The sequence below is a fragment of the Propithecus coquereli genome, unplaced genomic scaffold, assembly GCF_000956105.1.
Source record: "Propithecus coquereli isolate 6110/MARCELLA unplaced genomic scaffold, Pcoq_1.0 Scaffold357, whole genome shotgun sequence".
NCBI lineage: Eukaryota > Metazoa > Chordata > Mammalia > Primates > Indriidae > Propithecus > Propithecus coquereli.
In genome coordinates this window covers 208,028-221,517 of record NW_012149252.1, presented here as the reverse complement: position 1 = coordinate 221,517, position 13,490 = coordinate 208,028, and the positions used below count along the sequence as shown (strand labels likewise).

The 13,490-nt window shown below is 38.1% G+C and overlaps 1 protein-coding gene across 1 annotated transcript in view; it reads left to right on the top strand.

Moving 5' to 3' along the window:
* The window catches only part of XRCC5 (X-ray repair complementing defective repair in Chinese hamster cells 5 (double-strand-break rejoining)), a 91,479-nt gene that overhangs the window by 69,049 nt on the left and 8,940 nt on the right, over positions 1-13,490 (top strand). Inside the window, exons 15-18 of the mRNA XM_012651456.1 lie at positions 7,502-7,518; positions 8,145-8,254; positions 10,077-10,173; positions 12,164-12,231. Of these exons, the coding sequence (XP_012506910.1) occupies positions 7,502-7,518; positions 8,145-8,254; positions 10,077-10,173; positions 12,164-12,231 (292 nt within the window). The remainder of the gene's footprint in view (positions 1-7,501; positions 7,519-8,144; positions 8,255-10,076; positions 10,174-12,163; positions 12,232-13,490) is intronic.

The window sequence follows — 13,490 nt, the reverse complement described above, 5'->3', positions numbered from 1 at the left end:
AGCAGATTTACTTCTCTGGTTCTTTGGATCAATTTTTAAGTCTTAGCCCCTTCAAAGAAGAAGTAGAGAAATATAACATTTCTGTATTTTGAGCTCTAGAATATTATGAAACTTTCTTTATAAAACCAGAAAAGGAGAGAGGGGAGAAAATGAAAGGGAAAAAAAGAAGAGTCTGAGAGGTCTAAGGAAAGATGTCATATAAACACAAGGCATCATTTTTTGTCAGTTTTTAGAAGGATTTACCACACAGAATATAGTCTTTCTAAAATTTCTGGTACCTAGTATGTCCTTTCAAGAATGACTCAAATTCTTGAGGCATCTGAAACACTGGGAGCTGCCTCTCCTCCTCCAACGTCCACAAAAGCGCATTCAGTCGTTGGCCGCCTATTTTCTCTGCTTGGTGAAGAATCTGACTCATCACTCACCGTATCTCTTCGACTGATCATGAGTTTAAATTCCATTCAGTTACCAACTTTCAATTGGATCCCATTGCCAGACTGGTCTCCTGTTCCAGAGTGTTTCCTCTTGGCCACGCTATTACTATGGCTGCTGGGCTGCTTCTGCTTACTTCCTGTATTAGCTCGATGACATCTACTCCAGTATGAAGCTGGACAGGTACTATAAAATTGCTGCAGTATCAAACACTATTATCTTCCTTTCATCCTCCCTTCTAGAGCCCATATGGAATAGGATCAAGTTGGAGTGGTAAAGTTCTTAATTCTTTTATTTTAGTAAGTCTCGCCAAGTTGTAGAATTCTAGGACCCTGGAAAATTGTGGAGATCCTCTTTCTATGCTCTCCTTGCCCCTCACTTCCACCCCCAACACATTTTTTCAGGCATATGGCATATACATTACTTAAATAAGCCAAGAAATCACTTCGTTTAATAAGAAAGTTTTTCTTTTGTTTCTTTCTTATGTTAACATAATGTCTCAATATTGTATTTTAAGTATACTCCTTTCTGGAATTTGGGAAAATTAATTACACTAAAGGATGATGTTCTTCATTCTTTAGCTAACTGCTATATGCCCTGTAAATATTAATTGATGACCTCCAGGCTTTGTGGGACATATTTAGTGGATCTTTTATGGTTAAATTGAATGTTTTTGATAAAAAATTACAAGACCATAGAATGCCGTGGAACCTAAAATTTGCCAGCTGACCTGAGAACAGATCTATTCTTACGCTCAACCTGTTTAAGATGAGAAATGTTATTTCATCCAGAATAAAAATGATATGTCATGATGTTCTCTTACATAAAGAGAGCTTAAATTAAGCCAGTGGGCTAACTGGATATCGCTTTTCTAATTTCTCATTAGCTGACAGTACCATATTTGTTCTACAGAGTATGCCAAGGCCAAGAGAGCTTCAGTAGCTTTCTTCCAGTGGCTGTAAAGTAGGATTCACAGTTAGTGCAAATATAAACAAAAATAAAACCAGAGAGATCTCATAGTCTGCAGGAATGGATTCTGACAATAAAGACTTTGCATTTACTCTGTTCCTTGTGCCTGGGGTTTTAATTTAACACATCAATGAAAAGGCAGCATTTAAAAAGGGGGGAAAACACCCAGCAGGACTTACTTTTATTAGTGCAATTTGTAAGAAATTACTGCACTTAATGAGAAAATCTTTAAGCATGAAAAAATGGGTTGTGACTGAACTTGTGGAACTTAAATGGTGAGATTTTAATTGAGTTTTTTAGTTATTGGTAAGAAAAATAATAATAATTAAAAAAAAAACAAACAGGGCTACATCTGTATGTGGAGGTGGTCAGCACTTTATATACCTTAGTTCAATTTCCTGTGCCACTGGTCATGCAGAAGATGATGGCTATGGTGTTCTCTGAGTCATATCTACTGACCTTTTCTGTTCTTAAAAGAGAGGCAGGCAACTTCTTTTCTGCTAGATGAAGAAGTCTGGGACAAAGAGTCTGGCAGAACAGTTTCTAAAAGAGGGTCGGACTAGACAGGGCAAAGAGCAGAGCTGTGTCTGCTTCATAATCCAGCTGCTTTAGAAAGAAGCCAAATTTAAATGTCATTTTCAGGTTCATAAAGTTTATGCTTTTCCCCGAATTCTCTGTTTCTTTTGTTGCCATCCAGTGATTTCTTTTTCTTCAAGAATATTTCATTAGAGGGCTGGGTGTGGTGGCTACGCCTCTAATCCTCACACTTTGGGAGGCTGAGACAGGAGGATTGCTTGAGGTCAGGAGTTCGAGACCCACTAGAGCAAGAGTGACACCCTGTCTCTACAAAAAAATAGAAAAATCAGCTGGATGTGGTAGCACGCACCTACAGTCCCAGCTACTCGGGAGGCTGAGGTGGGAGGATCGCTTGAGCCCAGGAGTTTGAGGTTGCAGTGAGCTATGATGATACCACTGCACTCTAGCTGGAGTGACAGAGCCACTCTCGTCTCAAAAATAAAAAATATATATATATACACACACACACACATACACTCTCTCTCTCGCTCTCTCCCAATGTTTCAGTTAAAGAGATATACTGGAAGTGGAAGCAGAAAGGATAAAAAGAAATAAGTCAGCTTATCTTTTGTCATTTAGAGAAAAAATATTTAAGATGCCTTCTTTTTGTACTTAAATTTGAGAAGTCTGTTTGATTTCCGAGAGGACGCGAACGCCATGGGAAGTACTCAGTTGTTTCCAGTACCTCTCGTTCACTGCCACAGCCCACACGGTTGTGGCACAACCATGTTAAACCTGAAGGAAAGGGAAGCAAGCGTATGTAGCTCTAAAGATGTTTCAAGTATTGATAGAAGTGGAAATAATATTTTTTACATAATTCTGTGTCTGTAGAAATACAACTTTTTTAAAAAAATTAAGTATGTTTATGAGCCTTTTCAGTAACTTAATTGAATTTCGTTGTACCCTACCTTACTAGAAAGAAGAAAGAAAAAACCCTGTAAATGTTATATTCTCTTAGAAGTGGAAATAATATTTTTTACATAATTCTGTGTCTGTAGAAATACAACTTTTTAAAAAAAATTAAGTATGTTTATGAGCCTTTTCAGTAACTTTTAATTGAATTTCGTTGTACCCTACCTTACTAGAAAGAAGAAAGAAAAAACCCTGTAAATGTTATATTCTCTTACTATTTAAATTAAGTAATGCTTTATTAATTTCTGTCTCCTAGAAATATCCAGTTCATAAAATGGGGCCTCCCCCTCGCGAGTTCATAACAACACACTGTCCTTAGATGCACTCCTCACCCTTCCCCTGTGTGCACTGCATAGGGGGGCACAGCTGGCCCCTGCAGGTTGCATTTCCCAGGCTCCTGTGTCGAAAAGATTTCTATCAATACTAGGTTCAGCCAGTGGGAGACTTTGGCGGGAGATTGGTGGGAAGAAGGGAAGGAGAGAGAAACCAGGGTATCTTCTTCTCCCTTTCTGTGTTAGGCAGCATCTCTGATCCTCCATGGCTTTGGCTTCCATAGGACAGGTCCTTGACTCTATTTATACCCCCCTTTTTCTTTCTCCCTCATGCCAAGGGATGCTAAGGCCTTCTTGCTGTTGCTAATCTCTGGGCTATAACACCATTCTCAGTTGGCTTCACCACTCTTCGTTACCTACGTACCAGTTGCCTACATTAAATTTCCTGTGTTAAATATTCAGAGTGATTTCTAGTCTTCTGGTTGGACTGATGTACACACAGCCTTTAACCACAGTGGTCAATTTATATCCTATGGAAATGGGCCAGAAAGGAAGCCTATTTGTGATGCGTTTCTCTTTTAATTGCCTATATTAAAACACAAACTCCTTTTCTGGTCAGGCAAATGTCTCTTGTATATTTCTGGCTTAAAACAGTGATTGTAGTTTACATGTGAATTTAGTTTATGGAAGACTGGACTACTTGCCTAGAGCTTTATTTGCTGATGGATATTTATTTCTTTTTATTCTCTTAATAATCAGTGGTCTGACCTTATACTTATTTTAAGTGCTTGATTTTTATTGTCACTTTTTAATTTTGTTTTATTAAGATGCCATTGTCATTGGCTATATAAATTTGTTAACATTTAAAAATTACTTAACTGCTGAAGTCTGCAAAGTGTACAGCTTTTCAATAAGTAAAATTCACATAAGGCATTGATATCATGAAAAGAATTAAATTGGGAAACATCCTGTATGATGCCTGAGTTCAGCAAAATGGTTCAAGATGCCTTTTTAGTCCTTTATGTATAATGTGTGACAGGTGAGGGAACCTACTGCTTTTTTGGCTGTGTCAGATGGAGGGAAAAAACCCACAATAAATGACTTCCAAAGTGAAAACTTTGTTGGAAGCATCTTGGCAAACAGCAGAGGTAGTCAGTAAATGTAAAGTCAGAGGCAGACAAGCACGTGGCCCTGGGTGTTTTGGCCCTTATGACCATGCAACGAGAAGGGAGGTAGTCCCTTCGTAGGACTTTGGATGGCGTTGGATGTTTCCTGTAGAGAGGAAGAACATGTATTTCAGATTAAATGAGAAAACCGCCATTTTCCTCTTCTGAATCTGAATAACATTTTGAATATGACACTGAAATATTACTATATTGAGACTAATTTTGTGTATCAACGTGGAAGATGCTGGGTTAATATATAATACCCATATTTAAAACCTCGAAATCTGGAACAGACATTTTTGAAGTGCTACTTGAGATAAATGACAGCCCTATGCATGACTTAGTACCCTAAGATGGATGGCCCTTCCAGTGGCCATTTTTTTATATTAGCTACTAATGAGTATTATTGAGTCACTGACTAATTCTGAAGAACATTTTGGTGAATTATAATTGGGACTGTGATTTACTGAGTATGAAGACTGACAGGCCATTCCTTAGCCCTGTAATTGGTGTGGAAGCAGAGAAAAAGCACTCTGATGGTCAGCATTCCCTTTCTGTGGGGCGGAGGGTGGCGGCAAAGTCAAAAGCATAATCCAGCCAAAGTAGAATATTATTTTTGTCAGCCCTTTTCGCATTTTACTTGTATTAAGAATGGCAGGAAAGTGTGAAGTGCCACCAAACTTTGGAAGGGCAGTCTTTTGTCCACATCCTATTCTTATATTCAGTGTATTGAAGCATCATCCATCACAGCTATGCCCTGGTGTTAAATGGTTCATTATAGTCAGTGAACCACAAAATAGTCTAGGTAGAGCGACAGAATTTAGAATCATGGGCCAGATGCACAGGCTATGTAACTGATTATTCCTAGAAGGACAAGATCTGATTTTTTGTATTCATTGAATTTTTTGGAAGTTTGGATGTGTTTATCCACCTGTGTTTCTGAACCCTTCAGAGGAAAAGACAGAACAGTCTAACATGTAAATAAGAACAACCAAATCCAAATAGGCCTGCAGATACACGAGGACTTCATTTTCAAATAGAAACTGGATGTTGAGACTCCTACTTCCTTTTCTTTGCATACCTTCTTTCGTGCATTGTTATCGCAAATGGATTATTGGCTTTGGCATGTGCTTTTAGTCTCTTGAATATTTTTCTCTGTAAGATGGCAACTGTGTGTGTGTGTGTGTGTGTGTGTGTTCTATCATATTTCAGGATAAAATGAATCAGGAAGCTATTTTTTTGCAAAGCAATTCTGTACCTTCTAGTTGCATCATGGGCTCCCAGCTCCTAGGACTCCCTAAGTTTCAATCCTTAATTCTTCATCTCTTTCTACTCTTTTTGTTATAGTCTTTGTGTAATAGTTTGGACATAGCAGACAGCTCTCTTCTTTAAATAATCTCTTCTCTTAGTATCTGTGCTGCCATATCCTCCTGGTTTTCTTCCCCCTCTCTGACTATTCCTTCTTAGCCTCCTTCTTCAGCTTCCTTTCCTCTATCCAACCTCTAAGTGTTATAGTTCCTAAAAGGCTTGGTCTTGACCTTCTTATTTCTTCTACCCTTTCTAAGGAGCCAAGCTCTACCCTGCCTCAGGACTCTCATACACTGTTCTCTCTTCTTGGAACTCCCTTCCCTCCAACCCTTTTCTGTCTAATTGTTATTCCTTCTTTTTTTGTCTCCTTCTTTTTTGTCCCCTTCTTTTTGTCCATGTTCTGGACTATTCACTTTTCTCCAGATACACCCTGTGCATTCCTACCTCTTCTTACTGCTTAGGCTCATTCTGTTTCCTGTTGTATAATGGCCAAATTCTATTTTTCATTGCCTAGCTGAAAAGCCATGTTAATTCATGAAGCTTTCTATAATCACTAAAGATTTTTTAAAATTCAGATCAATTAATATATTTTATAGTACTCATAGCCCTCTTCACATTTATTTCCTATTATTATTTTTGTGTATATGCATTATATCCCCTATTAGACTGTAAACTCAAAGGCAAAGGTCTTATCTTCAACTTAATTGTATCTCTCATAAAACACAGCATAGTGCCTTATACATAATAGTTATACACAGTATGTACTAGGATAAATTAATGAAAATAATCACAAAATCAAAGAAAGAGAAATAGTTTCCCAAGAGAGTTCTCATTCTCATTTCAAAAGGAGTAGGGAACTTGGAGCCTCTAGGATTACTGCCCTTGGCCTGTAAAGGTTTTTGTCTGTGCCCTGGTATGTAACTTCGGGTGAACTTTATATCAGACTGAGAAGGTACACTGCTTTGTTATCAGACATTTCTGTTACTTTGCCTTTCAAGCTGAAAAAGGGAGATAGCTTCTATTTGCTTTGAGCTTCTTGTCGATGGTTTTCTGCTCTGCCTACTAATCAGGGTTGTATTATTTACCTTGTTTAAAAAGACCCATCTGGACATTCTTTCTCTCCTTCGAATTGCAGTTGGATATTAATTCACTGCTCTAGGATACATTGGTAAAGATTTCTGAAATTGCAAGGAAATGTTTCTTTAATCCTTCAAGTTTGTTAAGTGCTTTATTATAATGGAGATCATAATCTCCTAGTTGGTGGAAAAGATGAAATGGTTACTGGGGATATTTCTCCCTTGCTGCAGGAGTGCCATGTGAGAAAATACTCTGTGCAGTTTTTTTAATCCCTTCCACATGCTGTAAGGTCCTTAGGAAATAACTAGATAGCACTGATTTCATGTCTTTCATAAGGCATTGAGTAATGTTCAGGTTACTGTGATTCACAGAGTTAGTGGCCTTGAGTCTTTATTGGTGAAGCTTGAAAGTAGTTTTCTTTAGTATTGTGCACACAATAGCTATTAGAATGCTCAAATGAGGCTGTGATTTTGGGAAGCATGCAGTCATATATCTTGACCGTTCAGCATAAATTGCCAAATAGCCAGCTGGTAGTGAGTGACTTGAGGGGACAAAGGAGAGGGGGCTTTTAGGCCATGAATGCTCACATCTCCTTGGTTTGTTCTTCTACACAGATTTTAAGGGTCATTTTTGATCTGCTCAGCAAATTAAGTTTCCTGATGACTTTTGCATTTCTGTTTTCCTCTGTGTTTTTTTCATACTGAAGAACTTTTTTGTTTGTCAGGCAACCTCAAGTTGTAACCCACCTTGGAAATGATAACATTATTAATGTATTTCTTCTTTCTGTAGCATTGATAGTGCTGCCAGTTAGTGTTTATTAAGTATTCATGGCTTGTGAAATGCTAAGCAATAGGGAGAATTTAGGTCCAGCTACAAGTATAAGATATATAATAATGATTTCTCATTCTGAAGGGATATTATGTAAAGACCAGAACTGGTCTTTTCTAATTTAACCTGGGATTGGTAGAAAATGGGTGTCCCTGCCTCATTATTTTTCATTGCCTGGCACTGTTTGGCAATAGTCCTAAGTGGAATTAGGGGAGGAACTAGAGAGGATCTATTTTCTTTGAGTTATCCACATAGCTCCTAAATTCTGGAGGGAAAATAAAAAGTAAATGACAAAAACAATTTTAAAAAAAAACAATAACCACAACCTAGTTTATGACATCCCCAAAAGAAGTATTTAGCCATGATTCTCAACATTTTGGAAATTAAATTTTATTTTTTGACAAATATTAATAAATATTATTATTCAAACTTCTCAAATATAGGCTTTTGAAATCAGAATTTTACATCTCATCTGCCCCCTAAAAGAAGTATGGCTATTGTGCATACTGACCATGAGCTCTTGAACCATACGTAATACAGAAGCACGCCCTCTCTCTAACAAGCATCACTCCAATCTAGGAAAATTTATTGTCTTATGTTCTAGTGAGTCACCAGCTCATAAATCGCATTGAACAGTTTTTGGATACTAATGAAATACCATATTTTATGAAGAGCATGGACTGCATCAAAGCCTTCCGTGAAGAAGCCATTCAGGTAATGCTATTCTCACCTGTCTTCTCCTCCCAAACAGTTGGCCACCATCACAAGGGAGTGACATACAGCATTCCACGAATAAGCTTGGGCTTTGGAAATAATCATTCTCAATGTGAATAGTAGTGTATGCCAAGAGAAGTAGAGATGACTAAACTCATATCACTATCATTGTCATTTTTGAGGGGCAACAAAGGTGGGTGGGTGGAATGTTTTCTCCCTGGGCATTAGCTTTTTATTACATGAAAGCCCTGGCTTTGTGTTCCTACTTAGGGAACCAAGGGAATTTCCATCGTAACCTCTAGTGGCCCAGTCATTGTTGTAAAGGATGGGCTAACTATTTTAGGGCAATTGATGGAAAATGTATATTGATATAATTATTGAAAAAGATTTTATGAAGACAGAAGTAGGGATTTGAATGCCAGGAAAAAAAGAACACTGAAAATTAATTACTCAGTTCCCCCTCCCTTTGGTGTAGGTTAAGTTTTGTTTGTTTTATTAGAAATTTTTAGAAAACACTTTATAAAAATCTCCCAAACTATTTATAGATTTTTATACATTTAGGCAAGAGGCAAACAAGTTTAAATTAGAAAGTATATTTTTAAAGTAGGCATGATTATATATGTTCTTATGTGAGTGCTTATTAAATATTTGCCGAATGAATGAACAAATCAATGCTTCAGTAATTTAGGTGCTTACAATGACAGGAAAATGAAAAATTCATTAAAATTAGATTAGAGTAAAAGATTCAGAAGTAAATGACCCAAATACCTACCCTACAGATAAAAAACAAAATTTTGGAAAGGTAGAGTCAGGACAATACTAAGAATGACTCAGTCAGGTGGAGAAAGATTTGGTTGGACAGAAAGTAGTAGTAAAAATGTATTGCTTGTCATTAGCACTGCCCCAGACTAGATGGAGTGTCTGGTGGCACTTCTGTGCTATGCATGGTTGCCACTGCATGTCCTTAAAAGTACCAGGTCACTGGGTTTCTTTTTCTTTTTTTCCTTTTTTTAACTTTTTTTGAGACAGTGTCTTGCTGTGTTGCCCAGGCTGGTCTCAAATTCTTGGGCTCAAGTGATCCTACCACCTTGGCCTCCCAAGTAGCTGGAACTACAGGTGTGCGCCACCACACCTGACTGTGTTTCTTAAAAAAAAGAGAGCCAGTGATGGAAGAGGAGCAAATTCATGTAGAGACCTTTTTTGAACTGTAAAAACTCTAAAAGAAAGGAAGAAAGTTTTACAGAACAATTAAAAAAATGAGAATACTAAACATTATCTGCTCCTATGTAGGAATTATTAATCTTTTGTGTGATATATCATGACATGTGAGTGTGTGGTTTTATAAAAAAAAAAAACAAAGTATGTATTTTAGATATTTTGTACAGAAATATTTATAAATGAAATAATACGACTGAAATTTGCGTCAAGACAATCCTAGGGCTATGGGAGAAGGCAGGGCTATAGACGGACCAAGACTGGTTGAGTTGATACTTATTGAAGCTGGGTGATTAGTCCATGTACACTCACTAATTTTTCTCTCTGATTTTGTTTGGAATTTTCTATATTAAAAGTTAAAAAACAAAGTGCCAGGCCACCAAAAAAACCATGTGGCTGTGGAATATTCTGCGCCTTCCACAGATGGAAACATTTCTGGTCCCCAGTGAACATAGCTTAATTTGAAATGCCACCTTCTCATTTACCAAAGAACATTTTTTTTATATAATATTGTGGTGATTCAAAATAGATGGTACTTTGGTCTGGGTCTGCATTGGGTTCGTGTTTACTCTCACTTGCCACTTCTCCCCCCCACTTGCCACCACAGTTTTCAGAAGAGCAGCGCTTCAACAGCTTCCTGAAAGCCCTTCAGGAGAAAGTAGAAATTAAACAATTAAATCATTTCTGGGAAATTGTCATTCAGGGTAAGTTTTCATTCATCTTTTGTCCAAATATTTGTACCATTTTTTTTTAATAAATAAACATACAAATTCTGTTATGTGTCGAGTTGTGTGGGGACCTGATGACTTTCCACTTGGCTTTGGGGAAGTCTCCCTTAATAAGCAAAGATGCAAAGTGATAAATAATAAATAAACATGTAAGTCCCATCTGAAACTTTGAACAGCATGACCCATTTCCAAGGTCGTGCGTTTGTTTGTGGAGTGGAGCCGCGGTGCAGGCAAGCATTGCCCCTTTCTCGGGTTCTTAGGCCATTCCAGTCCTGCTGTTTCCACAGCATTTTGACCTCACCGCATTTTGCCTCCCTTCCGCCTTTCATGACCGTGTTCTTAGGCTTTGGGTATCAGCAGGCCAGCATCTTCGTGCACCAAAGCCATTCAGTTCTTGGCTTGTTCACAGCGACCAATGCACATTCCACCCAGAGAGAAGGCAGCACACATTCTCTCAGTGTTAGGCTTGATCTCTGCTTTTATTTATGCCCTTTGCCCATTTTTTAACCTGATCTGATTTTCTTTTAGAACGAGTATAAGATATTACCTATTAAAAATACATATTATGAATATAGTGATGTTTAAGAGTTAATATGATACTTTTCACTTAGAGTAGGGATGTGCAATTAGTTTCAACCTGTCTTCCTGTCCAAATTCTGTATAAAAGGAGTCACATACCTATCTATTCCACTTCTAACGGGCTGCTTTTCATCACACAGGAACCCGTGTCCCTGACAGTTAATTTTTCTGCCCTTTAACTTCTACACTGGGGAGGAAAAGCAAAAGCAATTAGAATAGGTGGTGAACGGGGCTTCCTCAAATCACTTTTGTGTCTCTGGGCCGACCTAGTAGATGAAAGAGATTGGTTTTGTTATTTATTGAATGCCTGCAGCATATTATTTGCTGAAGAGAAACTTACAGGATGTACGCTAGATACATATTTTCTGATAGATTATATGCTGTTGAGAGAATACAAATGACCTCTGTCATTTGTAGGTAAAAATGGATGTCAAATGCATGTGTGCTTTTCTGAAAGAGTATTGTGCATCAGCCATCTGAGGTAGGAAAAAAGGAAGAAGAGAAAACTAAAGGGTAGATTTTCTGTGTTGTATTTGCTCTCACTGAGCTAAAAGTGGTGCTCTGTGCTAAGTGGTAGACGTCCCTCTTGTTGAACATGTTTCCTTCTGCCCTAGTCCTCTGGCCACTCTGTCAATAGCCAGTAACACTGCTATAAGCCAAAATATGTGCAGAGTCCCATATTGGGTTCCTCATGGGTTTGGATACGAGCATACAGTCCTTCAGTTATCATTTATTGAGCTTCTGCTATATATTACACTAAGTCCTCAATGTTGATAGATTCTTGAAAACTACAACTTTAAGGGAAAAGTATGTAACAAAACCATTTTCTTCTCATCACCATTATAACAAAATGACATTATTCAAGGACCTGCTCTATGTCATTTTCCTTAAAGTCACAGTTTCCAAGAACCTATCAGCAATGTTAAGGACTTACTGTACATTAAGGGGGATATAAAGATGAAGCAGCCCCTGAGAAAAATATAGTCCATTCAGAGAGATACCGTACGTACAAATAGTTACACAACATACGGCATGATGACAGCCATTCCAAAAGGACAAAAAAGTGATCTGGGAATTCTAAAGAAGGGGAGGCTATTTCTTTCTGGAGAGGCTATTTCTTTCTTGATCAAGGAAGGCTTCACGGAGCTAGTGGCATTTGAGATGTGGCCTTTATTGCTTATTGCACAAGCAAAAATGGGAGAAAGGCTAACGTCAGATAAAACAAACAGTGTGAATGAATTGCCTTTATAGTCTTACATTTTTTATAGAACAGAGCACCTGTGGTAAAAGTCTTCGGCACAAAATGGGGAGGAGTTGTGGTAGAAAGGAAAGTAAGGTTGGGATTGATTATTTGCCTGTGGATTTTACTCTGTGAATTACTTTTTAGATGGAATTACTCTCATCACCAAAGATGAAGCCCCTGGAAGCTCTGTCACGGCTGAGGAGGCCAAAAAGGTACTAAGGGGTAACTCCCTTTCTTTAGATGAATTATTGCAGTGGATATTATTTTCTTGATACCCTTGAAGAAGTTAAATTTTTAGGATAACTAAATTGTCCTATTCTTTATTCAGCCAATAAGCAAATTTCTTCTACTACAGCATCCTCATGGGAGAAATTATCATCTTACTTTGGTTTCCTGTAGGCCATGGTTGCATTTCTAGAATTTACCTGTAATCCCAGCCTTAATAGCTCTAGAGGTGCTGAACTCCAGAGCTTACCAAACGTAGCCTAGGCCCTGGTAAAGGCTATGAAATCCAACTAGCCCAGTGATTCCCACCCTGACCATACATTAGTCACCTGGGGAACTTTTTTTTTTTAAATACCAATTAAAAATCAGGGAATAACCCCAGAGATTCTGTTGGTCTAAGATGGGTCCAGGGTCTGGTTTGTTTGAGTTTTGAAAGTCCTCAGATGAATGTAATGTATAAGGGGTAGAGAAACACTAGTATTCTAGCACGAGGGGCATCCAGGGATTTTCAGTAAAAGACCCCCATGTATGCAGACCCCGTGAGCTTTTTATCGACACAAATTGTTAGGTCAAGGCCCGCCTGCTTGGTGTGTAAGTATTGCATCTGATTTAGCTATGAGTCAAATACGTGTGGCTATTTCATTCAGTAATCCTTCATTATACCTCAAGGTTGTGATGAAATTTTAATGAAATTAAATCGAATAGCTCAAAAGTATATAGTTCATAACATTCAGTTTCAGTTACACTCATTGACTGATCTAGTCCTGCTAGCACAGTACCTGGCAACTGTCGGCCTCTGAGCTTCTGCTCTGTGCTGGGCACGGTGCTGGATGGCACGACAGCGCCCCTGTCCTCCAGAAGCTCAAACGGTCAGTTATAAGGGAGCATAAGGAGGCAAGAGAGACTCAAAAACTCTACAGGCCAAGGGAGAGCTTGGTCTGGGGCTGGCAGACAGGAATCCATTAGGGAAATGACAGGAACAATACTGGAAATGTGTATCATATGGCTAAATTCAGGCCAAATTAAAAATGTCTTGAATTTTCAACTCAGCAGAGGCATTTGGCAGAAACCATAGTATTGTTTAGGAGGGAAGTTAGGATATACAGGAATTTTTATTAAGCACTTTGCCTGGCAAAAGATTTTTGTTAAAAAACAGATATGGTCCCTACTTTTAAGGAGTAAGATCCTGGAATTTTGGAAGCATAGTAAGGTGGTGATAATTATCTCAGAAGGAGTTCCATGGTGT